The sequence below is a fragment of the Eubalaena glacialis genome, chromosome 12, assembly GCF_028564815.1.
Source record: "Eubalaena glacialis isolate mEubGla1 chromosome 12, mEubGla1.1.hap2.+ XY, whole genome shotgun sequence".
NCBI classification, from domain to species: domain Eukaryota; kingdom Metazoa; phylum Chordata; class Mammalia; order Artiodactyla; family Balaenidae; genus Eubalaena; species Eubalaena glacialis.
In genome coordinates, this window is record NC_083727.1 from 42,709,091 (window position 1) to 42,734,368 (window position 25,278).

At 37.9% G+C, this 25,278-nt stretch overlaps 1 protein-coding gene across 4 annotated transcripts in view; it reads left to right on the plus strand.

The window, feature by feature from the left end:
* Positions 1-25,278, plus strand: part of FAM184A (family with sequence similarity 184 member A) — a 113,384-nt gene that overhangs the window by 48,548 nt on the left and 39,558 nt on the right. For 3 of the 4 annotated variants that reach the window (XM_061206953.1, XM_061206955.1, XM_061206954.1), the window contains exons 2-9: positions 1,736-2,590; positions 3,308-3,443; positions 4,876-5,057; positions 9,019-9,216; positions 13,151-13,273; positions 21,401-21,562; positions 23,772-23,893; positions 24,358-24,508. In XM_061206953.1, coding sequence (XP_061062936.1) covers positions 1,736-2,590; positions 3,308-3,443; positions 4,876-5,057; positions 9,019-9,216; positions 13,151-13,273; positions 21,401-21,562; positions 23,772-23,893; positions 24,358-24,508 — 1,929 coding nt within the window. The remainder of the gene's footprint in view (positions 1-1,735; positions 2,591-3,307; positions 3,444-4,875; positions 5,058-9,018; positions 9,217-13,150; positions 13,274-21,400; positions 21,563-23,771; positions 23,894-24,357; positions 24,509-25,278) is intronic. The other variant, XM_061206956.1, reaches the window with a different exon arrangement.

Sequence of the window (25,278 nt, forward strand, 5' to 3'; positions counted from 1 at the left end):
CTGTGCACATGTTTTCCTGTGGCCCTTGTAGGAGAAGGGTAGTTGTGGCAAGACAGGTGGAATCTTGCCATCTCTCAACCTTTTTTCTTTTGGTATGACCACATCTCAGTCACGCTGAAGAAAATAGATACAGCAGACCTAGCCGAGTGTATGGACAGGGGACTGGGTGTGGAAGACAAAGCCCTGTATGGAGGGAGTGAAGCCCCTGCAGTGGGGTAGCTCCAGTGTGTATTCTGCCTTCTGCCAGTGTAGCTGCAGGCTTGGCAGGCGACAGCCTAGATTTAGCAGCAGGATTTGGAGTTACCAGGATCTGTGGAGAGCCACGTAGTTTGTCTCAGTTGCCTCAGTCTGCATAAACAAGTTCTCTACAAAAAGGGCAACACTTCCGCATCTTAATTGCAAAAGTATTTGGTGCTGGGACTTCCCTGGTGGCGCGGTGGTTGGGAATCCGCCTGCCAATGCAGGGGACGCGGGCTCGAGCCCTGGTCCGGGAAGATCCCACATGCTGCGGAACAGCTAAGCCCGAGCACCACAACTACTGAGCCTGCGCTCTGGAGCCCGCGAGCCCCAACTACTGAGCCCGTGCTCCACAACAAGAGAAGCCCCCACTCTCCACAACTAGAGAAAGCCCGCGTGCAGCAATGAAGACCCAACACAACCATAAATAGGTAGGTAGATAGATAGATAGATAGATAGATGATAGATAGGTAGTATTTGGTGCTGGACTTCATTTCTGAAGCCAAAGTAAGATCATATTAAAATAAGCGAAGTTCCAGGACACTGATTTTTAGCCTCTGGATTTTTGCTGGAGTGTATAGTATTTACTTTTTTTTTACTTCAGAAGAAAGTAGGCACATCTCTAAGCCTTAAGTAACAGTTGTGAATATTACTGTTGGACCGCAGGGCTATGTGGAGGACATCAAGGAACGTACGAGAGTGGGAGTGTTACTATAAAAGGAGTATGTTGTCATTGGAATTAAGGTGGGGAAATCTCAATGGAATCATTAAAACCCAAGGATGAAAATGAAAATAAAGACCTGTACTCAGAACACTCTGGCTCTAGGAATCTGGCTTGCTTGGAGGCAGAGGGAAAATTAGGCAATGAGTAAAACTACAACATTTGATAGGTGAGCACAAAAGTACTAACTGGATTTTGTAAGGAGACCACTTGGGAGTGAAAAGGATCAGCTTTAAAAACAGACCATAATGGAATTAGAAAAGGAAATTTCTAAATTTAAAATATACCAGACTTTAGGCAGTTGAAAGAGGCCTTTGGGAAGACGTAGGGCCTAGAACTTGCACTCATGCAAAGCCTCCTTCATCTCTAGGCCTCCAGTGTAGGGCAGAGACTTACCATAAAGCTTTTCTCCTGATCCCACCACAGTCCCCAGGAAGCTAGACTGGGCCGTAGGAAAACTCCATTCTCATAGACCAGGTAGCCTCCTTTGTCTCTTTCCTCCTCAATGTTTCATTTCTAGGAAAACATTCTTAATTTTGAATGCTTTAAAATCCTAATCAAAAAGTCTTCAAGTACGGATTTTAAGATTGGGCTACGTAAATTTGCTAAATAAATCTATGAATACAAAACAATGCATGAAGTTTTAGTATTTAATATTTACCATAGCCAATATTATATGCATAGAAAAAAATGTCAACCCAAATGAAAGAATTAACTTCAATTAGAAAATAATATGGTTTAATGAATTCTTCTCCCTTTTTCTTTAAAACCATGCAGGTAATATATGCTTTGAACACTAAAAATGATGAGCACGAATCTGCAATTCAAGCCCTCAAAGATGCTCATGAAGAAGAAATCCAACAAATTCTTGCAGAAACAAGAGAAAAAATATTGCAGTATAAAAGCAGAGTATCAGAGGAATTAGACCTTAAGAGAAAGATTCAAGTTTTAGAAGCATCATTAGAAGATCACATAAAAATGAAGCAGCAGGCTTTGACAGAATTTGAGGCTTATAAGCACAGAGTTGAGGACATGCAACTTTGTGCAGAAGCCCAGCATGTCCAGCGCATAGTAACCATGTCTAGAGAGGTTGAAGAGATTAGAAGGAAATTTGAGGAAAGATTACGGAGTTTTGGACAAGTCCAAGTACAGTTTGAAAAAGACAAACGGTTGGCATTGGAAGATTTGCGAACTGCTCACAGACGGGAGATCCAAGAGCTGCTGAGGTCACAGCAGGATCACAGTGCCTCAGTTAGCAAAGGACAGGAGAAAGTGGAGGAGCTGCACAGAATGGAGGTGGAGGCCTTAAACAAGACACTGGAAGAGCTAAGGCTTGAGCGGAAAAAGCTAATTGAGGATTATGAAGGCAAGTTGTGTAAAGCTCAGTCCTTTTATGAACATGAGCTAGATACTTTGAAAAGGTCACAGCTTTTTACAGCAGAAAGCCTCCAGGCTAGCAAAGAAAAGGAAGCAGATCTTAGAAAAGAATTTCAGGGACAAGAAGCAATTTTACGAAAAACCATAGGAAAATTAAAGACAGAGTTACAGATGGTACAGGATGAAGCTGGAAGTCTCCATGACAAATGCCAGAAGCTTCAGGTAGCTCTTGTTACAGCAGAGAACAGTGTTCAGGTGAGTAAAGAATATTACATTCAACACATGGATTTTTTTCCCCACTTTTCTCTTTTTCTTTTCAATTAGACCACTTCAACTTTTCTTTTTTCCATTTTGCTTTTTTTCTCCTTTTCTTTTGTGAGAAAATCAGTGAAAAGGTAATCTTTATTACCCTGTAGCTGTTATTTCCTACAACAATTTCAGTTATGAAAGGCCCAAAAAGATAAGCTTAAAACCTTGTTGATTGTTTATGAAAGGATTTTTTAATAACATGTTAATATTTTCCCAGTGATTTGGGAAGTTTAAAATATTGGTCTTTAATTATGTTTTTTTCCTTTTCCTCCATTAATGATGGGGTCTGCACATCAGTTGATATCCAGACACTGAACAGAAAATTAAGATTGCTTTATAAATAGGGGTATGGCACAAGTCTAAAAAAAAAAGCCAAAAAGTCTCTCTGGCAAGTCTCTTTGTTTCTTGGCATAGAAAATTTCATAGGTGTGTTTTTAATATCTGCGCAGCATTTAAATATATTAGAAAGGGTCGAATAGCCTTTCATGATAGGGTCATATGACTTATGAAGATAACAAGTTATGTGTCACTGATACAGATTCAAAACTAGGTATTGTTAAGTGTGACTTTTGAATAAGAGAAAGTTGCTGCTGGTAGTTTAAATGAATTTTTTAGCTTAGCATCATTCTTGCATATTAATAATGGCTATTTGATTTTTCTTAGGTTCTTCAAAAACAGCTTGATGATGCCAAGGAGGGAGAAATGGCCTTATTAAGCAGGCACAAGGAAGTGGAAAGTGAGCTAGCAGCAGCCAGAGAACATTTACAGCAGCAAGCTTCAGATCTTGTCCTCAAAGCTAGTATGTCTGACCACAGTTCTTGGTGTATTCCTCAGCTAAAACCAACACTTAAATGTTAATTCGAGATGGAATTAGCTTTTTCTTCTCATATTTTAAAATTATTTAGATTCTAACCATGTTAAAGGGTTCTGTTATCTTGTTAATCAATCATAAGATAAGCAAATGATAACTTATTTTTAAGGATATATTTCTATAAAAAAATTAAGAATTATAGGTTTTAGCACCAATAAGTCAGTCACTAAAAGAAAAACACTCTAAGAGGCTTTTTCTTTTAAAAACATGTCCTTTTAAAACATAAATATTTTAAAATACTTAAATTAGTGGAACTATATTTAAATTACAGCGGCCTCATTTCATTCGGCTTATTAATAAGGATCATTTTACACACTAAAGCTGGGTTGCCCATCCTGACGTGGCTGACGGGCTCATTTCGAAGCCCTCACTAGAGGAGGGGGGTGACCTGTATCAATCTGAAGTGACATTTCGCTGGGGTGTTTGGTGAGCCAGGGGAGGCCTTTGAACGAGTTCTTTGAGGATGTCATCTGATTGACTGGCTCGTTGGTGAATCCCAGATTACCCTCCCCCTGAGGCAGAAGCTTTTCGACTTTGATGTGTATGAAAATCACCTGGACAGCTCGTGCAGCCACAGACGCTAGGCCCCAACCCCAGAGTTTCTGACGCAGTAGGTCTGGGGCGAGCCTCACTTGCGACCGATGCTCCCAGGCACTGCTGGTCCGGGGTCCTTTGAGAACTGCTGTCCTAACGCATATGCCTTCTGAGCATATTTTCTCATATTCACTTTCCATCTCTCTGTCTCTGCTCATACCACCCCCCACACTTTTGTCTTTTTGCTGTTGTCATTTTAGGTTTTCATAGCCTTGCTGTCCTTATCTGTTCTTGCTCTGCCTCAGTTCTTTATCAGGTCTGTTGTCTACAGCAAATTTAGTTTCAGCCAAACTGCTGCCCGCCATCTTTCCTTGCTGCATACAGATTTCTTCCTCTTTATGTTAGAATTTGAAAAAAAAGAGATTAGAAAAGAATAAATTACTCATTTTAGTGCCATCGTGCTACTCAGTGCATCTTCTCTTACTTTGTTTTACTCCCAGGACTTTTATATGTACCCTGAGGAGTTGTTTCCACCTCAACTTGTAGAGCTTGAAATCTTCAAAAATGATTGGAATGGTCCTAGGTGCAGCGAGCAGCATCAGTGGTGTGAAAATGGACTGCTTTCTAATCTAAGTAGTTCTACTTGGATAATAAGTATTCCCGTGGTAAATATTTCTGTCGTATACAGTGAGGAAACCAAAGAGCTATTTGTACATGCAGGCCATTTATTTTACTTCCATATTAAGTACCTTGTGTCATTAACTATAAACTGTTCTATACCACAATGTAACAGATTTTAAATTGGGGCTTTCTTTTGGGGGGGTAGGTCATATTGGAATGCTTCAAGCAACTCAGATGACCCAGGAGGTTACAATTAAAGATCTAGAATCCGAAAAATCAAGGGCCAATGAGAGATTATCTCAGCTTGAAGAAGAAAGAGCTTTCTTGCAAAGCAAAACCCAGAGTCTGAATGCAGAGCAGAAGCAGCAGATTTTGGAACTGGAGAAGGTAAAGAACGATGGAGAGCTCCACCCCCCCACCCCCCCGCCACCCGCCACGAAAGACAAGAAAGAAAAGTTCAGTTTCCTCTTTTTCAGATTTGATTTAGAGTGTTTACTTCTATTTCATAGTAACAGTCTATGTCTTAACTCTAGTAATTTTTTGTTTTTATTTTGAGGAGAAAAGGTATTGATATAAAGCTGGGCTATCCCATATTGTGTATACATTCAAAATATTGCTGATAACAATTTATAACGTAAAAACTTAGGACACTTCAACCTATTTCAAGCCAGAAGCTGAATGAATTCTTATTTCAGTGGGATGTACATTACGGTTAATCGTATTTATTTTTCTGTTGATGAAACGTATTATTGTGTATACACCTAGGAAATGTCTGTTAAACTGAAAAGGATGACCAAAATCAAGCCCTGAAAGTTCATATACCAACATACTTAATTTCTAAATGAAATAAATAAGACATAGGATGTGTAGAGTAATTGCTGAATATTTATTCCAGTTTTTCACATATCTACAATACCAGGTGAGGGTTTGGGACACTCTTCCTCCTTCTCTCAGCAGCCAAGTGTATTGAAAAGTGTCTGTTCTCCTCGCCCTTGTTCGCCTCCCACTCACTCCTTACCTCGTGTGGGCTGGGTTCTCCTGCCACCACTCCACAGACTCGGCATTGGCCTCAGCCTCCAGTGACGTCCTGGCTGCTGGACTTGGGGGATCTTGTCTTCCTGGGATACTGACTCCTCTGATTTACAGCATCTCTCTTCGGTTCTCTCACACTTTCCTCCTGTCTCCCAGGCCCTGCAGTCTTGTCTGTGAGCTTCCCTCTTCTCTCTGTGGCCTTACCTTTTTTTTTTTAATTTTTATTTAATTTTTTTATTTTTTAATTAAATTTTTATTTAATTTTTAAAAAAATTTTTTATTGGGGTATAGTTGATTTACAATGCTGTGTTAGTTTCAGGTGTACAGCACAGTGAATCTGTTATACATATACATATATCACTTTTTTTAGAGTTTTTTCTGTGCCCTTACCTTTGATGTTCCTCTTGCATTCCCATCTCATTCCACAAGCTCATCCATTCCAGTAACATCAGCTGTCACTTGGTCAGTGATAGCTCCCAAAGCCGTTCGTCTAGGCCAGATCTTTTCCCTGAACTTGAGTCCTGTGTATCTAACTCCCACTAGATATCTATTTCTCACAGACGTGTCAAATCAACTTGCCTAGAACTTCCTCCCCTCAAAATACTATATTTCCTTTACTCCTTTTTTCAACCAGTAGCACTATAGTCTGTCTAGTTCGGTAAATCAGAAACCTGGGAGTCGTTCTTGATTACTGTTTCCTTAACCCCCTTATCGGTTTCCAAGTCCTCTCAGCTCTGCACTCTCCCTGCCTTCCGTCAGCTTGCTAGCCTACTGCCAAACAATTCATGATTGTTTTTTTAAAAATGTCAGTCACTGAAGACATTCTGCCTGTGGACAGCAGCTTTAGCCCATGCCCAAGAGTTCCTGCCCACCTTTCCTGATGGCCTCTCTCTTCCTCAGCACCCCTCCCCTTCTTTCTCCTTCCTGCTTCTCTGGTTGAGCCCTGACTGGTACAGTTTTATAGGTAAAAGCTATGATCTATGATGAGGGGGACTTCATGTCTGAGCTGTGAAACAAAAAGACCTGGGGGTGATGGTGGTAAAAGAACCTTAAAAATGTTGTATTCAAGTATTCAAGTAGGGGCTCTGGTTTCTGGTGACCCCAAGTCAGGGAGAGCTAGCAGAGGGATTGGGATCCAGTTCTAGAACACTGCTCTGAGCCCTGAGCCCCCAGTACCCCCATCCCTGTAGGAGAGGCTTGAAGGGAAGAGCTGACACCCAGTCTGGCCCAGGCAAGAAAGAAGAAGCTGGGAGCCTCTGTTTCCTCTGTCTACACCTTCTGGCTTTGAAAGGAAAGAAAGTCCAGTGCCTTACATTCAAGAATCTTCCCTAGGGCTTTTCCCCCTCATTGGGCCTTGGGAATAATTATAATCTCTTTATTATGTAAAATAATTGCTAACAACTATAAAATATTTACAGTAGGCTGGGTATATTGCTAAACATTTGGGGGCACATTATCTCATCTTCAGCAACCCTGTAAAATAGGTTCTACCGTATCGTTCCCATTTCACAGGTGGAGAAACTGAGGCTTATAGACGTTATGCACGCATGGTACCCCCAGTCACATGGCTAATAAGTGGCAGAGCTGGAACTTGAACCCAGGTCTGTGAGACTCCAAAACCCATGTTCTCCACCTCTGCACTGTGCTGCCTCCTATGACGTGAGGACCTTTTATTTCCACCTAGGTAGTTCTAGGGACCTGCAGACTGAGCCAGGCAGGCAGGTGCTGTAGAGGCCAGACAGCAGGATTGCTCTGCCCATCCGGGAGGAATTAATGATCCAGAGGAGGTGTGTCTGTCTTCCGAGAGTCTTACAGAGCATCAAGGAGGGGATCTGCCCCAGCCTCTAAAGAGAATTAAAGCATCTTTCAACCTCATTTTCTTGAAGTTTTACTTTCTCGTCTTCCTCTTTCATAACACCACGTAAGTTCTTCAAAGAGTAGCCTTCATCCAGTACCTCCATTTCCTCCTTTCGGCCTGGCTTCCCCTCTCCTGCTCCGTTGTACTGGGTCCTAAGGCATCAGTGGGAACACAGCCAGCACACCCAAAAACTGTACCCATTTTCTCAGCAGCACTCACACCTCTTGGTCACCCCCTGCCCACCCTTTGTCTCTGTGACGCTCTCCTCCTTCCCTAATGACTCATGTCTCCTTCACTGGCTCCTCTTTCTCCTCCTGCTCCCTAAATTCAGATACTTCCCAAAGTTCTTCCTTTCTTTGTTTCCTTTCTACTTCCTCCCCTTGACAAGTTGTCTTGGTTTGCTGGGGCTGCTATAACAAAACGCCACAGCCTGGGTGGCTTAAACAACAAACATTAAAAATAAGTAACTAAAAATTTAAAAAATAAAAAAATTTTAAAATATCAGTTTCAGTGATTTCTCATTCCCATCAGAATAGAATCCAGAGGCCTTAGCATAAAAGGACCGTCCCTGGTCATCATTTGACCCTGCCTGCTTCTGAGCCTCATCCCTCTCTACTCCCAGCCTTGAATCCTGTGTTCTAGCCACACTGCTCAGCTGCAAGGGTTTCTATCTCCCTAACTTCACCGCCTGGTAAACTGCTTCTCAGCTTTCAAAATGCTGGAAATGGTTATGAATGCAGGCTTTTGACATCAGATCTAGGTTTGAAATTTTCTCATCTCTTGTTTCCTGATGGGCTTGTGAGAATTTAATGAGAGAATGTGTCATCATCAGCTCAAATATTTTCTCTTCTGGAAAGCCTTCCCTGATCGATCAATCTCTCTGTCTCTCTCTTTCTCTTTCTGTCTCTTTCTCTCTCTTTCTTTGTCTCTCACACACATCACATCATTTCCCACCCCATCCAGGTTAGGTTCCTTTCCTGTATACTCTCACAACATACGATGCATGCTCCTTTCATAGAACTTAAAAAATTATATTGCCACACTCTTTTGACTTTTTTTCATCATTAGACTGTTCATGCTTAAAAGGCATATAATTGGCACAATACAATAAAATTGTATTGAATAGTATCATTTGAGTGGGTAAATTGGTAAGCCATTTTGTGTACAACTTTGACATATAGGAAGCCTTTTTCTCTTAAGCCTGCAGATGTGCTGACTCACACTTGGTTCTAACCTAATAATAGTGTATTTTATCATTTGCTTTAAAATTACTCATTTTGCCTGTGCCACCCTGTCATTTTCTGAGAACACCCAATGGTGTATTCTCATGTACCATATCTGAATCCTGTAGCACTCAGTTCATCCAAGTTTATCTATTTACTGAGTATTCAAAATACTAATAGCATTAATGAAAAAAGCAGATGCCAATTATTGATCTTTATTTTTGTTCAATTTTAGAAAGTAAATGAGGCAAAGAAAACTCAGCAAGAATATTATGAGATGGAGCTAAACAACCTGCAAAATAGACTGGAAGGAGAGGTGGCTCAATTAAATGAGGCCCATTCTAAGACTTTGGAAGACTTAGCTTGGAAGCACCATATGGCAATTGAGGCTGTCCACAGTAATGCGATCAGGGATAAGAAAAAACTGCAAATGGTGAGTAAAAGTTCAGCTTAGCATTGCATTGTAAGTTGGTGGGCTTTCTATAATGATCTAGCCGCTGTCTTGTAATCACTCTGTAAATCTCGGTTCAAAGAGTAACATACATAAGAGTTGTTATAGGGGGTGTAGTTTGTTAAATCGACATGAGGCACTTCTACTTGGTGTTAAGCCGTAATAGAAACACTCCCTTGATCTTGAGACAGCAGCATTGGTGTCCTCCTCAGGAAGCCTCACTAGTTGAAGCCCTTATTCTCCTGTAGCCAGTTTCCTTCCCTGGGAAAATAATCTGTTTTGTTTTGGTTTTCCCCTCAAATAAGTAATCAGCTCGCTAATAGTCATACATGACAGACAGGAATTATATAGTAGAATAAGCAAGGTATCTGACAGATTGGGGCCTAACACTGAGCTCTTTGCTTTCTAGCTGCTTATTCTTGGGTCCCAAAAGCTATGCGTGAGGCTCCTCATTTGACAGACGAAGATAAGATCCATCTTGTAATATCCCTGTGAGGGTTAAGTGAGGCAAAATGTTAAAAACCCAGACATGTCTGAGCATATAGTGATAAATAAGTGTCAGTACTTCTTACTGTGTGTACCAGACACTGCCATGATGTTTTACGTTTATTTTTTCATTTAATCCTTATAACACTGCTTTTGGTTTCATTGCTATACCCATTTTACTGAAGAGGAGGTGGAGGCACAGAGGGGTTAAACACTTGCTCAAGCATGTGCAACTAGTAAGGATCAGTCAGACCTTGAATTCAGGTCTCAGGTATCCAACCCCAAGGCATTTAGCCACCACATTGTGTAGGCATGTATTAATGATGGTTGTTATGTGTTTATATAATAGCACTTTACAGTTTACTGAAAGCTTTCTTATATATTCCTTATTATTTGTGTCTTGGAGATTAATGACATTTTTATTCTGTGGGTGGTGAAATAGGTTTAATAAACCTAAATGATTTACTCAGAGCCACAAACCTAGTAAATAGAAGAGGTTAGCATGTGAATTAAGATCTTCTGCCTCTATATTTCTTCCTTTTCTGACAACCAGTTGGAAAAAATAACACCTAAAGTTAATTAAAAATTCAAAATAAAACTTCCGTTTAGAATATTTCTATCTAAACATACTGTTATATGTTTATATAACTAAAGACAAAACTTAATGATATGTTATTTCTCAAAGTTGTAGTTGTCCTTTTTTCTGTGCCAGCTCACTATTCCAGGACCAATCAGTGCAGCTTTAATTGATTAGTTAATTAAGTAAGCGTGTGCATGCTTACCGACTCTGGGTATATGTATCAAGTGTTCGAGGTTTTATAGTAAAGGATTTATCAGTAACCGTGGCTGCAGTAATCTTTCCCATAGCTATTTTTTGTTATTCTTTTTCATTTCTACATTCTATTTTCACCTTAACCTCCTCCTCTCTTACTGGAATTTTTTTTTTTAATTAATTAATTAATTTATTTATTTTGGGCTGTGCTGGGTCTTCGCTTCTGTGCGATGGCCCTCCCCAGTTGCGGCAAGCGGGGGCCACTCTTCATCGCGGTGCGCGGGCCTCTCACCATCGCGGCCTCTCTTGTTGCGGAGCACAGGCTCCGGACGCTCAGGCTCAGCAGTTGTGGCCCACGGGCCCAGCCGCTCCGCGGCATGTGGGATCCTCCCAGACCAGGGCTCAAACCCGTGTCCCCTGCATTAGCAGGCAGACTCTCAACCACTGTGCCACCAGGGAAGCCCTGGAATATTTAAATTGCAGGTGCCTTTTGCCTCTCTTTATTCCTCTGTATTAAGTTCTAAGTGCTAGAATCAAGGCATCTTTCATCAATATAATTTTTACCTCATTACTACTCTTCTAATCATCTCTTCACCCATTAAATTTCAATTTCTGAGCTACCTGAACATCTACTTTCATCCATTTGCATTTCTTACAAACTTTCATTAAAGCATGGTTGCCGTAAGGCAGATGACATGAATTTCCTGTATGTGAACATAGTCAAAACCTCTTAGGATAGCCTCATCTTTACCCTTGTGTTTTCTCAGAATAACTTATCACTTGCTGCTTCATTCCTTTCTTGCCCGGCTAGTTCATGTCTGAGCCTAAGCTAAAACCAACCTCCTTCCAGATAGTCTTTCTCCTATGTCAAATTATCTTATAAAGAACAATTAGCTAAAAGTGACTTCACCATTCCTTATTACTTAGCTACCAAAAAGGATGTGAGTATACAGAGAATCCATGCAGAAAAGAGATAACATAGCGGGCCTGAAACTGCCATCCTTAGAAAACATGGTGCAAGGTTGGCCCTTGGCTGGTGTCTAGAACTTGAATTTCAGGAGAGTTCCCACCATTCCCTGATAAGAATGGCTCCCTGTGCCTAAACTGTTTATGCAAACAATATGGTTTATCCTGAACATGTACTTTCCTTCCTGGAGTCTTGAATTTTGGAACATGCTAAACTGGCCAGCCCCCAGTAAGAAACCTGGCACTAAGTCCCTCATGAGCTTTCTTTTTTTTTTTTTTCCCCCCCCCGAGTATGTTTATTTGGGAAATGAAGTTAATGATCATGAAAGTAGATACCTAACCACCTTGGCTGAACTGACAAAGTTCTGTACCATTTTTATAGACACAAAGGCAATTTTACAAATCCATCCTAAGTGTAAGGATATTATTTAGGGTTAAGGTAAATTTATAAAATAATAATTATAATAATGTATTTGTTATATTTCTCATATTTAGTTATTTACCAATATCTGATTCTATGAAAGTTTTCTTTTTTTTTTTTGAATTTTTATTGGAGTGTAGTTACTTTACAGTGTTGTGTAGGTTCCCTCATGAGCTTTCCTAGTGGACATTTCACACGTGTTGTCTCAACTTGCAGGAGAGTTCTGTGTGAGAGGACTCTTAGAAGCTTGAGGCTGGTTTCCTGCAGACTTTGCCCCATGTGCCTTTTCTCTTTGCTGATTGTACTTTGTATCCTTTTGCTGTAATACAAATAGCTGTGAGTACAACTAAATGCCGAGTCCTGTGAGACATCCCAGCAAATCATCAAACCTGGAGTTTGTCTTGGGGACACCCAACATGGAACCCTATTTATTACTGTTCTCACCTTACACTGTAGAAATACTGAACACCTGTAACATACCTTGTTCTTTCCTACCTCCATGGTTTTTGCACATGCTTTTTCTTCTGCCTAGAATGTTATATCTCCCTCTTGCTTCACCACCTTTTCTTACGGGTACACTCCAAACTGTGCTTAGGAATTGCTTGCTCTGTGAAAGTTTCACACCAAGCCAGCACTTATCAGTTCCCTATTCATATACTCCGGTACTCCCCATTACATCTAATTTTAATCACATATTCTTTAATGAGCCTATTAAGGGCAGGGACCATGTCTTATTGCCTTTGTATCCCAAGTAGTAAGTAGCATGTCTGGCAAATAGTAGGTGTTCTTCAGTAAGTATCAATTTTAGTAGTATTGCTCTTTAGATACCTTAATTTCTTACTCGTTAATCCTTGACTACATTCCAGTGCTAGACCACTGAGTTCCAGAAGTGTTACTAGATTTTGTATTTTTATGTAAATATAAAAGAATTATGAACCCAAGAGATAGTTAGAATTTTTTCTCATCTCACCAAATTATCATTTATATCACACATTTCTGTTTTTTTGACTTCAGGTTGATCTGGACTAGTCAGATATTCTTACCATTTAAAAAAATGACTTAACCACTGCATCATAAGTGATTCAGAATGATAGAATCTAAGCCCCTAGGATTAATTAGATTCACTGTTAACTCTGATATTAATAATTAAGTATAAGACTAATTTGAAGAGCAAGGCATCAAAATATAAAACAGAGTAGTCTTTTTCTTGGAGTCTTCGAAGTATACAGTATTTGCAATTTTGTTAATTTCTAAAAATTTCTTTTTCTAAGGAATTGGAGGCACAACATAAAAAGGAAAAGCTAAACCTGGAGGAGGATAAAAATCAGCTTCAACAAGAGCTAGAAAACCTGAAGGAAGAACTGGAAGACAAGCTGAATTCAGCCAATCAAGAGGCAAGAATTCTTTAGGCCAATCAATCACCTATGTTTTATCTCATTGATAGTACCTTATTTGGTAACATTGTATAAGTAGATGAGCCTCAATGAAGGTAACATATCTGGAGTAAAAATAATCAAAAACTTTCTTTAATGCTGAATTTTTCATAGTGACATTGATTATATCTCACCAGGTAAAAATTTACTACAAAAAATATTGGACCAAGATGCTTTTGTGGGGAAAAGCAAAACAAAGGAGAATATCCTGTTACAGGAAAGAAAACAAAAGAGTTTTTTCTACCCTTTTGCAAAACACTGACTTCGTATTCTCTACCCTGGATCTTTAGATAGTGACATCTAAAATAATTTTTAAATTCTATATGAAAATAGTATTGTTTAGGTTGGAAAAGACTAAGAATAGAATAGAATAAAATGTTATAAATCAAAAGTTGTGAATAAAAGAAATGTAAAGACATTTGAAAAGCTATAATATTGCTTGTTCCATCCCTTTCTCTCCTGTGTCATGGTTCATCTGCGTCCTAGAACAGCCCCCCTACTGTCCTCTTTTCCTTCCTTTCCAGCTCATCCTTCATGGGGCTCGTAGACAGGTCTTCCTAAAACAAGTTCTTGTCTTGATGTGTCTCGTCTTGTCAGCTGTTCCTACCTCACTAGCCTCGTCTTTCCCAACAGTCTTTAAGTCCTGCTTTCTCATCACTCTGTTTCTGCTCACAGAAACCACAGCAAAACACATGAGTGCCCCTGGGCAGGCTAATGATTTGCACTCAGTATTCTTTAATTATCTTTAAATATTTATCCAGAGAAGGTACCAAGCACGACATTTGGATATAATAGAGAATTAATGTTGTTACTGGTATTAGCTCAGTCTCTCTTCGATTGTCCAAGATCATCCACTGCATACCTCTCTCGCGGTCTGTGATCCTTGTGGTTATGGTGTCCTGCTGTCATTAGAAGGTGGTTTAGTGACCATCTGTGTCTCTCATGCAGGTGCCCTGCAGTTCCACTCTCAATTCCAAGTGCTTTCACCATTCCTCCAACCTACATATTGTAATCTCACTGAGAAGAGTTCTAATTAATATGTAATTGATTTTGCTTCTAGATACATTCTCAGTTATGTTTTAGCACCTTGGTAATATTTTGGTGCCGCTTTAGAGTGGCTCCCAAGAATCTGCCTGACTCATCCCTCTGTATGTATCTGCCTTCCCTTCACGCTGGGACATTTTCTTTCTTGTCCTACTTTGCTGGCTAGGATCTCCAGAGACAGTAAGCATTCTTGTTTTGTTTCTTGCTCTTAAAGTGAAGGACATCAACATTTCACAGTTAATTATGATGCATCTCTGAAGCTTTATTTTGTAAATGCTCTTTATCAGGTTTAGAAAACTCTCTTGTAATTCTAGTTTCCTAATTTAAAAAAAAATTACAAATTGATGTTGATTTTTCTGCATCTATTGGGAACATACTCATTTTTCTTTAACTTGTTAATGTGCTACCTTACATTGATCAATTTTATAATTTTAAATCAACCTTGGAGTTCTAGAATAAGTCCTAGTTAGTCATGACAGATTATATATATCTTTTTTATGTAATACTAGATTCAGTTTTGTAATATTCATTTTAGGATTTTTAAGCCTAGGCTTAAATAAGATGGCTTCGTACTTTTCCTTCTTTATACCATCCTTTTCTGGTTTTGGAATCAAGGTTATATCGAGCCTCATAAAATGAAGTAGGACTTATATGCTTTTCTGTTCTCTGGAAAAGCTGTGTGAGATTGAAATGCTTTTGTAACCTTAATTGCATTGTGGTTCATATGAAAACAATTTTTGAAACTTGTTAAGGCCTAGCATTGTGACCTCACACATAAAAGAAGTTTAATGTTCTGAGTGCATCCGCTCGTTTAATGCAATGTAGTCTGTATTCCGGTTCATTAAATCAAGATTTTAAGCTATTTTCTTCAAATATTCTGTATTCTTTTCAATTTTCATCTTCTTGATCTATCAGTTTCTAAACATTGATACTATGATGGTGTATTTGCTTATTTCTTCTTACATTCTATCAACTTTTGCTTTGTATATTTAGAGGCTTTGTTATATGCATACAAATATAAAATTGTTTTAGCTACTTAACGAATCATACTTTTTGGCTTAGCCTGTGTTATTTGATATTGTATAAGCTGTCTGGTGTATCTTTTTTCATCCACTGACTCTCTGTTTTTCTGCATCCTATGTTTACGTGTGCCTCTTGCCCAACACATATAGCTGCATTTTAAAAAATACCTAGTCAGAAGTTTTGCCTTTTAAATAAAGATTTTATTCCACTTACATTTATTGGATGGAAAGTAGATACATCTGTGGAAAGACAGGAGGAAAGAATTAGGGGGGTGGTTCATAAAAACTGAAAGTGGTTGTTTTAGAAAAAATTAAGGAATGTACTATCTTCATAAGTTGGTAGATCTTGGTACCCTTCCAAGTGAAATAGCCTCAAAATGTAAGTAGTTCAACTGTGGATCTAGATGACAAATTCATGAATGCCAGAATCATAATAGTATATTAAGGGAAGCTAGTGAGTTTAAAATCTCAGGTGGAGGATAACCCTGTTATCCTATGAAATGTTATTTTGGGATCACCTTTGAAGACAAAATAGTAGGCTGAATCATCAATAATTCTGACCATTATGGTCTTTTAAAATGTTCTGATAACATTTAAGTTGTAGATTTTCTTCTGGAAATAAGTTTTTTAAGTGGATATATATTTTTTCAAAATTTTGTTAAAATGAAAAGCATTTGGATTTGTTTATTATAAGATGTTCTATCACAGTTGTTATGCTGCCTGACACATGGTAGGAGATCAGTAAATATTTGACATCAATTGTAGTAATATTTTTTGGATCTGTCTCCTAAGGTAAAAGAAATAAAATCAAAAATAAACAAATGGGACGTAATTAAATGTAAAAGCTTTTGCACAGCAAAGGAAACCATCGACAAAAGAAAAGACAACCTACTGAATGAGAGAAAATATTTGCAAAAGATATGACCAATAACGGGTTAATATCCAAAATATATAATCAGCTTATACAACTCAATATTGAAAAATAAACAACCCAATCAAAAAATGAGCAGAAGACCTAAGTAGTCATCCATATGTCTACTTTGGAAAAATGTCTAACAGGCACATGAAAAGATGCACAATATCACTAATTATTAGACAGTGCAAATCAAAAACAACAATGCCATATCACCTCTTACCTGTCAGAATGGCTACTATCAAAAAGTCTACAAATAACAAATGTGGAGAAAAGGGATGTGGAGAAAAGGGAACCCTCTTACACTGTTGGTGGGTATGTAAATTGGTGCAGCCAATATGGAAAACAGTATGGAGGTTCATCAAAAGACTAAAAATAGAACTACCATGATTCAGCAATTCCACTCCTGGGTAAATATCCAAAGAGAGCAAAAACATTAATTCAAAAAGATACATGCACCCCTCTGTTCATAGCAGCATTATTTACAATAACCAAGATATGGAAGCAACCTACGTGCCCATCAATAGATGAGTGGATAAAGAAGATGTGGTATATATTGGATTGGCCAAAAGGTTCATTCGGTTTTTTCCGCAAGATGGCTCTAGTAGCCCTTAGTTGTCTTTAACTTCATTTGAAACAATTTTGTTAGATTGTATGTGACAGCTGTCATATCAACGTGCATTTAAAAAAAGACTTACCAAAATTGGCTGGTTTTTGTATAGCCATCTTAATATTGAAGATGGAAGAAAAAACAACATTTTCAGCATATTACGCTTTATTATTTCAAGAAAGGTAAAAATGCAACCAAAACACAAAATAAGATTTGTGGGACTTCCCTGGTGGTGCAGTGGTTAAGAATCTGCCTGCCAATGCAGGGGACAAGGCGGGTTCAATCCCTGGTCCAGGATGATCCCACATGCCGCGGAGCAACTAAGCCCGTGCACCACAACTACTGAGCCTGTGCTCTGGAGCCTGCGGGATGCAACTACTGAGCCCATGCACCACAACTACTGAAGCCTGTGCGCCTAGAGCCCATGCTTCGCAACAAGAGAAGCCACCGCGATGAGAAGCTTGTGCACCACAACGAAGAGTAAGCCCCTGCTCACCGCAACTAGAGAAAGCCCGCACGCAGCAACGAAGACCCAGTGCAGCCAAAAAAAGAAAAAAAAGAAAAAAGATTTGTGCAGTGTATGGAGAAGGTGCTGTGACTGATCGAACATGTCAAAAGTGGTTTGCGAAGTTTCGTGCTGGAGATTTCTCGCTGGATGATGCTCCATGGTTGGGTAGACCAGTTGAAGTTGATAGCAATCAAATTGAGACATTAACTGAGAACAATCAACGTTACACCACGTGGGAGATAGCCCACATACTCAAAATATCCAAATCAAGCGTTGAAAATCATTTGCACCAGCTTGGTTATGTTCATTACTTTGACGTTTGGGTTCCACGTAAGTTAAGCAAAAAAAAAACCTTCTTGACCATATTTCCACATGCTATTCTCTACTTGAATGTAATGAAAATGTTCCGCTTTTAAAACAAATTGTGACAGGCGATGAAAAGTGGATACTGTACAATAATGTGGAATGGAAGAGATCATGAGGCAAGTGAAATGAACCACCACCAGCCACACCAAAGGGCCATCTTCATCCAAAGAAGGTGATGTTGTGTATATGGTGGGATTGGAAGGGAGTCCTATATTATGAGCTCCGTCCGGAAAACCAAACGATTAATTCCAACAAGTACTGCTCCCAATTAGACCAACTGAATGCAGCACTCGATGAAAAGCATCCAGAATTAGTCAACAGAAAACACATAATCTTCCATCAGGGTAACACAAGACCATGTGTTTGTTTGATGACCACGCAAAAACTGTTACAGCTTGGCTGGGAAGTTCTGATTCATCTGCTGTATTCACCAGACGTTGCACCTTTGGATTTCCATTCATTTCAGTCTTTACAAAATTCTCTTAATGGAAAAAATTTCAATTCCTTGGAAGACTGTAAAAGGCACCTGGAACAGTTCTTTGCTCAAAAAGATAAAAAGGTTCGGGAAGATGGAATTATGAAGTTGCCTGAAAAATGGCAGAAGGTAGTGGAACAAAAGGGTGAATACATTGTTCAATAAAGTTCTTGGTGAAAATGAAAAATGTGTCTTTTATTTTTACTTAAAAGCCGAAGGCACTTTTTGGCCAACCCAATATGTATATAATGGAATATTACTCAGCCATAAAAAAGAATGAAATTTTGCCATTTGCAACAAGGGACACAGAGAGTATTGTGCTTAGTGAAGTAAGTCAGATAGAGAAAGACAAATACTCTTTATGTTAATGCTTATATGTGAAATCTAAAAAAGGAAAACAAACAAATGTATATAAGAAAACAGAAACAGACTCACAGATACAGAGAACAAACTAGTGGTTACCAGTAGGGACAGGGCATGGGGAGGGGTTAGATGGGGTATGGGATTAAGAGGTACACTCTACTATGTATAAAATAAGCTACAAGGATATATTGTACAGCATGGAGAAATATAGCCATTATTTTGTAATAACTTTAAAATGGAGTACGATCTATAAAAATATTGAATCACTATACTGTGTACCTGAAACTAATATAATATTGGAAATCAACTATATGTCAATAAAATACAAAAATAAAAAAATTTTTAAATAAAATAAAATTTATAGGGCTTGATATGGTGAGTGGTAGAAAGTGACTCGGGTATCTAGCTTAGGTATTTGGACAGATAATAATGCCACTATTGGAAGATAGGAATCTGTACTTCCTGTAGAGGAAAAATACATTGGATAGCAAGACATCGAGTTGTTTGGCTATGCTGACTTTGCAGTGATTGTGAGACATCTAGGCTGGAACTAAGTAGAGTGTGCAGGCTTGGAGCTAAAGATCAGGCAGTTCTGGAAGCCATTTAAGTAGAAGAGCTTACCCAAAGGTAGCTAATGAGAAGATTGCTGGTAACAAGAGGTGCACCAATATTGAATTAACAGAGCCAGGAAAAGCGATTGAAAAGGAGAAATCAAAAGCATGAGAACAAGGATTAATGGATATCAGAAAAGCAAGAAAGCAGATACTTCCAAGAGGGTGGAAGTGTCAGTGTCAGACAGTGATTAGGATCAGACTATGAGGCCTGAAAATGTTATGCAGTCAAGAGTTCTCTGAGGACTTGCCTGTAATGTCAGTAGAATAGTAGGGTAGAGGCCAGAGTTAATAGGTTTAATCTGAATCATAGTGGATGACAATGCTTTTTTAAGACTGTATGTAAATGGAAGAGAAGAGGAAAATGAAGTTAGATTCTTTCTTCAACCTTGTACCAAAAAAGTTCCAGGTGGGCTAAGCATTGAAATGTAATATTAAATCATGAATATAAATATAAATAAAATACAAAAGTCAAGTGACAAAAATACAAGGACAAAGAAGGCTTTTTGAAATATGATGGCAGTGTCATGAATTAAAAGCACACAATATTTGTACAGATATCAAAACACACCATAAGCAAAATTATGAGAGTGGAGAAACTGGGAGGGGTAGAATAGGTGATTGGCAAATTGTATGAGTATTGATTGGTACCTAATATTTGTATGTTGCTTTCTAGTTAAAGAACCTTTTTCCATATATCCTTGAATTTAATTATCATAGTAACTCTGTGAGGTAGGTATTTTTACTGCTATTTTATACTGGCAGACCCAGAACTTGAAACTAGATTTTCTCCTAAATTCAGTACTCTTTAACTCTGTTAACAGTCACTTTCCTTCCATTCATTCATTCACTGCTGCAGAACACATTCTGCAAGCCAGATCAACACAAAAAGTAGAGAAGATACAAGTCAGCTATATAGACTAGGGAAATGTGACATAAATACAGTGACAGAGAAAATTTTACAACATTGTAAATGAATATTATTTATAAATATGCTAGTTAATTTTCAAATTTAAGGAAAACTGATGTCTTCGTATGAGAATTTAGATTTCTAAAATGACTCAAAGTAGTTGAACAACCTGGCCAAACCAGTTATAGCCATGAAAGAAACTAAATAGTCCAACATGTATCTAGAGAGGCACTAGACCCAGAGGATTTTAATGGGTGAATTATACTAAATTTTCAAAAAACAAGTAAATCTTAGCTATGAAAATATTTCAGAGCCCAGAAAAAAATGGAAGCTCCCAGCTCATTTTATGAGGTTGGCATCCCTTTAAAGATACTAACAAGATAAAATGCTACCATCACTGGAATTGCTCAGCATGTGCATATATCTGCATGGAAAGGAGACAGGAAGTTGGGGGCAGGGGATTTTGGGTCAGAGAGGGGATTAAAGAAGGATTTTCAGTTTTCTTTGTGGTATCTGTATTTACAGTGAGAAATATTCAGGAATTACTTTTTAATTACCAGTTGTCATTTCTGTAGAGTTTTGATAAGCTTGACTGTTTTATAAAGATGAGATTTTTACTTCGTAATATTTTCCTAGATAATTTAAAGTATTTCATTTACTGATTTTATAATAGTTCTCATTACTTGAGGTCTGCTTAATCAACAAATTGTCTATTAGCTCCTAATTTCAAGAGTGTGTAAATTCAACTCTTAACAATTTCAAGACACACATTTTTTATGGAAACATAGAGATCACAACATATCCTAATTTAAGCTACATTTACCAGCTTATCAATATTGACCTAAATCTATCACTTTTATAAATAGATGGAGAACAGGGCTCAAATGAAATATAAGTGATTCAATTTTAAAGAGCAGTTTAAAAAATATTTTTATCTAAAAGATCCTTTTTTCTCAATCTTGGGTATGATCTTTGTCTTCAATTCTTTTCTATAGGTATTTGATTATATGATAGAACCAGGAATTCACAGGAGCTTGAGGTATCCATGTATTTACATGGTTGCCATGACAAAGGGAAATCATAAATATGGAGGTCTTTTCAAAAAACAACAGATGAAGACTATCATGGTTGAGTGCTTCTTCCAAATTCATCAAGAAAGATCCATCAGTAAAATTACATCTAAAGAAAAGACTTTAAGAAAACAAGCGTGACTGTTTGCTAGTCGATTACACTGAGGTGTATTAAAAGTACTGTATTTACTTGCAGATTGGCCACCTCCAAGAAATGGTAAGCAAAAGTGAACAAGGTCTTGGCTCTGCAGAAGGACTCATTGCTAGTCTTCAGGACTCCCAGGAAAGACTTCAAAATGAGCTGGACTTGACTAAAGGCAGGCTGAAGGAGACCAGGGATGCTCTATTAAATGCTGAGGTAATGTCATTATCCTGTTATAATCTAAATATCAGCAAGGTAAAAATATAATTTAGTTACTTTGCTTAAAGTTTATTACAAACATCACATTTATATATAATTATTATTAGTTTCCTAGGACTGCCATAACAAAGTACTACAAACAAGGTGGCTTAAAACAACAGAAATTTATTCTCTCACAGTTCTGAAGATTGAAAGTTCAAAATCAAGGTGTTATCAGGGCCATTCTCCCTTTTAAACCTCTAAGGGAAGATCCTTCCTAGCCTTTTCCAGCTCCTGGTAGCCCCAGGCATTCCTTGGCTTGTGGCAGCACAACTTCAATCTTTTCTCTGTCTTTGCATGGCATTCTTCCTGTGTCCTCACATCTTCTTGTAAGGACACCAGTCATACTGGATTACGGGCTTACCCTATTTCAGCGTGGCCCCCTCTTACCTAATTACATCTTCACTGACCCTGTTTCCAAATAGCATCACGTTCTGAGGAACTGGGGTGTTAGGACTTCTACATATCTTTTTGGAAACACAATTCAATCTGTAACAGTTAGTATGCACAGTTCTTTTACTGGTAAGAGTTGAACTCTCATGTATAGCAACTAAGTGATTCTCTGTGACCTACAGATTTTGGAAAAGATTTGTCTTTCCCCTTCAGGGTCATGAAGCAGAGCAAATATTTAGACTGCCTTAGAAGGTAGAGAAGTGAACCATACAACTAGGGGGACAGTAGCTAGAGATTTATTATTTTTTCTTTCAGAGAGATGGTTTAAGGTGTGGGCTCTGAAGTCAGATTGGTTGGGTGTGAATTCTGGATCTATCACTTAGTGTGTAACTTTGGGCAAGTTACTTATTCTCAATCTTAATTTCCTCATCCACACAATGCAGGAGAGGCGGGGGATAATAGTGCACGTCACACTGCTATTGTCATAATTGACTGAGGTAAACCATTACAGCACAGTGCTTAGCAAGATAGTAAGCACTCAGTAAATGTTGCCTTCAAATTTTATTTTTTTAGCTTAGAATTGGATTCAGTTTCATTTCTTTAAGGTCCTTGCTCATATTTACATTGTTCTTCTATCAAATAGTAGAACATAATAAAACAACTTAAGCAAAACCTTATCAACTGTTCATTTTCTGTTCTGCTGGACAAATTTAATTGAGAAAATATAGGTGCTGCCTCACAGTTTACCATAACTTTGAGTAAGCTTCTTAAGAGCAAGTGTTTTCTTTACTTCTTTTCCCACCCCAATAATGTCTAATAAAGTGCTTTGCATTCAGTAAAAGAAATACTCTTTGAGAAATTCTACTCCATTCAACAGTGTCTTTGGTGGAAAAAAATAATTCTTAGAGGCAGAGTACTTAGTGAAAATGACAGTTGGCTAAGATGGCTGAATTCAGGTTTCAATACTTACTGCTTACTAGCCAGGTCAACAACTTCAGCACTGACTTGCTACTTTTTCATCAATCTGGATATGCCCCTCAACAATGCTACAATGTGCTACTAGCAAGTGGGTGATCCAGAAAGGGTCATTGTATTAACAGAAGGATGGACCATCATCTCTTCCTTTTCCATTGTACCCTAAGAGCAGCTACACTGCTGGCGGGGATCGATGGTTGCCAGTGTTGTCCAAACAGGTCATATCCAGCCCCAGGCTCCAGAAAACCACTTGATTTATGCTACTCTACAGAGATTTCATATATATCATAATAACACTAAACCCATGGACCACTGGTTTGAAGTTACAGGATAAAAATAGAAGCCTAAATTTCTCATGATTATTTTAATCATGTCAGTGAGATACAACTATAATGCTTAAGCTTTGTAGATAGCATACTTTTGATATGAATGGGAATGAATTTTAACAGCGTATCTGCCTATGTAATGTGTGTACAGGTGAAGATAATTGAATTCTTAGATACCTATGATATGGAAAATTTAGTTAAGATTATTAATTTAATGCTGACTTTAAACTATTAAAATAATTTGCAAACTTATAAGCCTTAATAAAATATAGTTTGCACAAGGACATTTAAAATATTAAATGGGTACCATGATTTGATTGTCCGAAAATCTCAAGTAATTGTCATAGATAGCACTATCAATTATTGTGCTGTAGAATTTAAAAGTTATAATGCAAGCACTCTGTTATTTGCAATAAGCAACAGTGACTTTGCTTTTGAAGACTAGTCTTCATTGAAAAGTTTTTATTCTTCAGAGTGAGCTAGAACAAGAAAGGCAACAGCGTGAAGAAACACTTGCTGCCATGAAAGAAGAGGAGAAACTGAGAGTGGACAAAATGGCCCATGACTTAGAGATAAAATGGACTGAAAACCTTAGGTACATTCTTTACTCAGTAATGTAATCTTATCTATACAGACGTGCAGAAAATGGTTTTCTGTCATATGGCTTATATTGTCTCATTGTTGAAGCTGTAGTAGCAGCATTTTTAATGAATTTTTCCCATGATTAATTGCAGAGAAATTGGAATTCTCTTTTTCTGCTTAAATACAGATTACTTTTAATTTCATTTCCTGGACTATAACATAGGCAGAGTACTCACCTGAAGTCAGAGGACTTATTGCTCTAGTACCTATTCTGCTGTTGATAATTTGATAAATCAATGACCTTGGAAAAGTTACCAGTTTACTTTATGGTCCTTAACTATGAAATAATCTCCTCTTATTCTGAGTTGGCTTTTGAGGAGGATTAATTAAATGCTTAGAAAACCTGCAAACAACTATACTGCAGTTATTGAGAGGAATAATTCTCTTCACAAATTAAGTGCATTTGTTCTATTTTAGACAAGAGTGTTCTAAGCTTCGTGAAGAGTTAAGGCTTCAACATGAAGAGGATAAAAAGTCAGCAATGTCTCAACTTTTGCAGTTAAAAGAGCGAGAGAAAAATGCAGCCAGGGATTCATGGCAGAAAAAGGTAGAAGATCTCTTAAACCAGGTAATTAATAGTCTGTAGATTACGGAGGTTCATTTTCCTTGACATTCTCTAGCTACAGAAATATAAAACATTGTGTGTTAATTCACTGTATTTTGTCATTTTTCATAGGGCAAACGTAAAATTTTTTAAATGTATAAAATCAAGGAGACATATTCTTAAACTTATGAAACCGTGTGCTAAATAATTATGTTACATCTGCAGTCCTAAATACTGAGAAGCACTTATAGTTTTTTGGTTTAATATTTGAAATGAATGCATTAAAGATTTTAAATGGAAAAGTTTTATTTTTCAAAAGTATAACATCTTTTTCCAAGCCATTAGATACCATTTGGGCAGTGGAAGGTAAAATTTATTAGATGTTATTCTGATTTCCTAAAGCCACTTACCAGAAGTGAGTAATTTACTTTCTCACCAACAGGAAGTTGCCTCTTATGCTTCAAAATGACATAAATGAAAGGTGGTTTTCTAAATCTATCTTCTTATGTCAGGCTCGTTATTTCCACAGCATTTATAACTATAATTAAAAGAATTTGCACATTTTCACCCATTTACACAACTTCTAAATTTATGAATTCTTAACAGTCTCCTGCAAAGCCAGTAATTAAATAGGACTGACTGCATGAGTCACCAGCTGATAAGCAAGTGCAGAACTTGGACCAGAAGCAGCTCAGCAATTTAGTGCCAGAAATCCACTATTATCTTTCTATTTGTGATCGTGATGAATTTCGAAATAAACAGGGCAGGCTTTTTGTAAGATTATTTATTACATA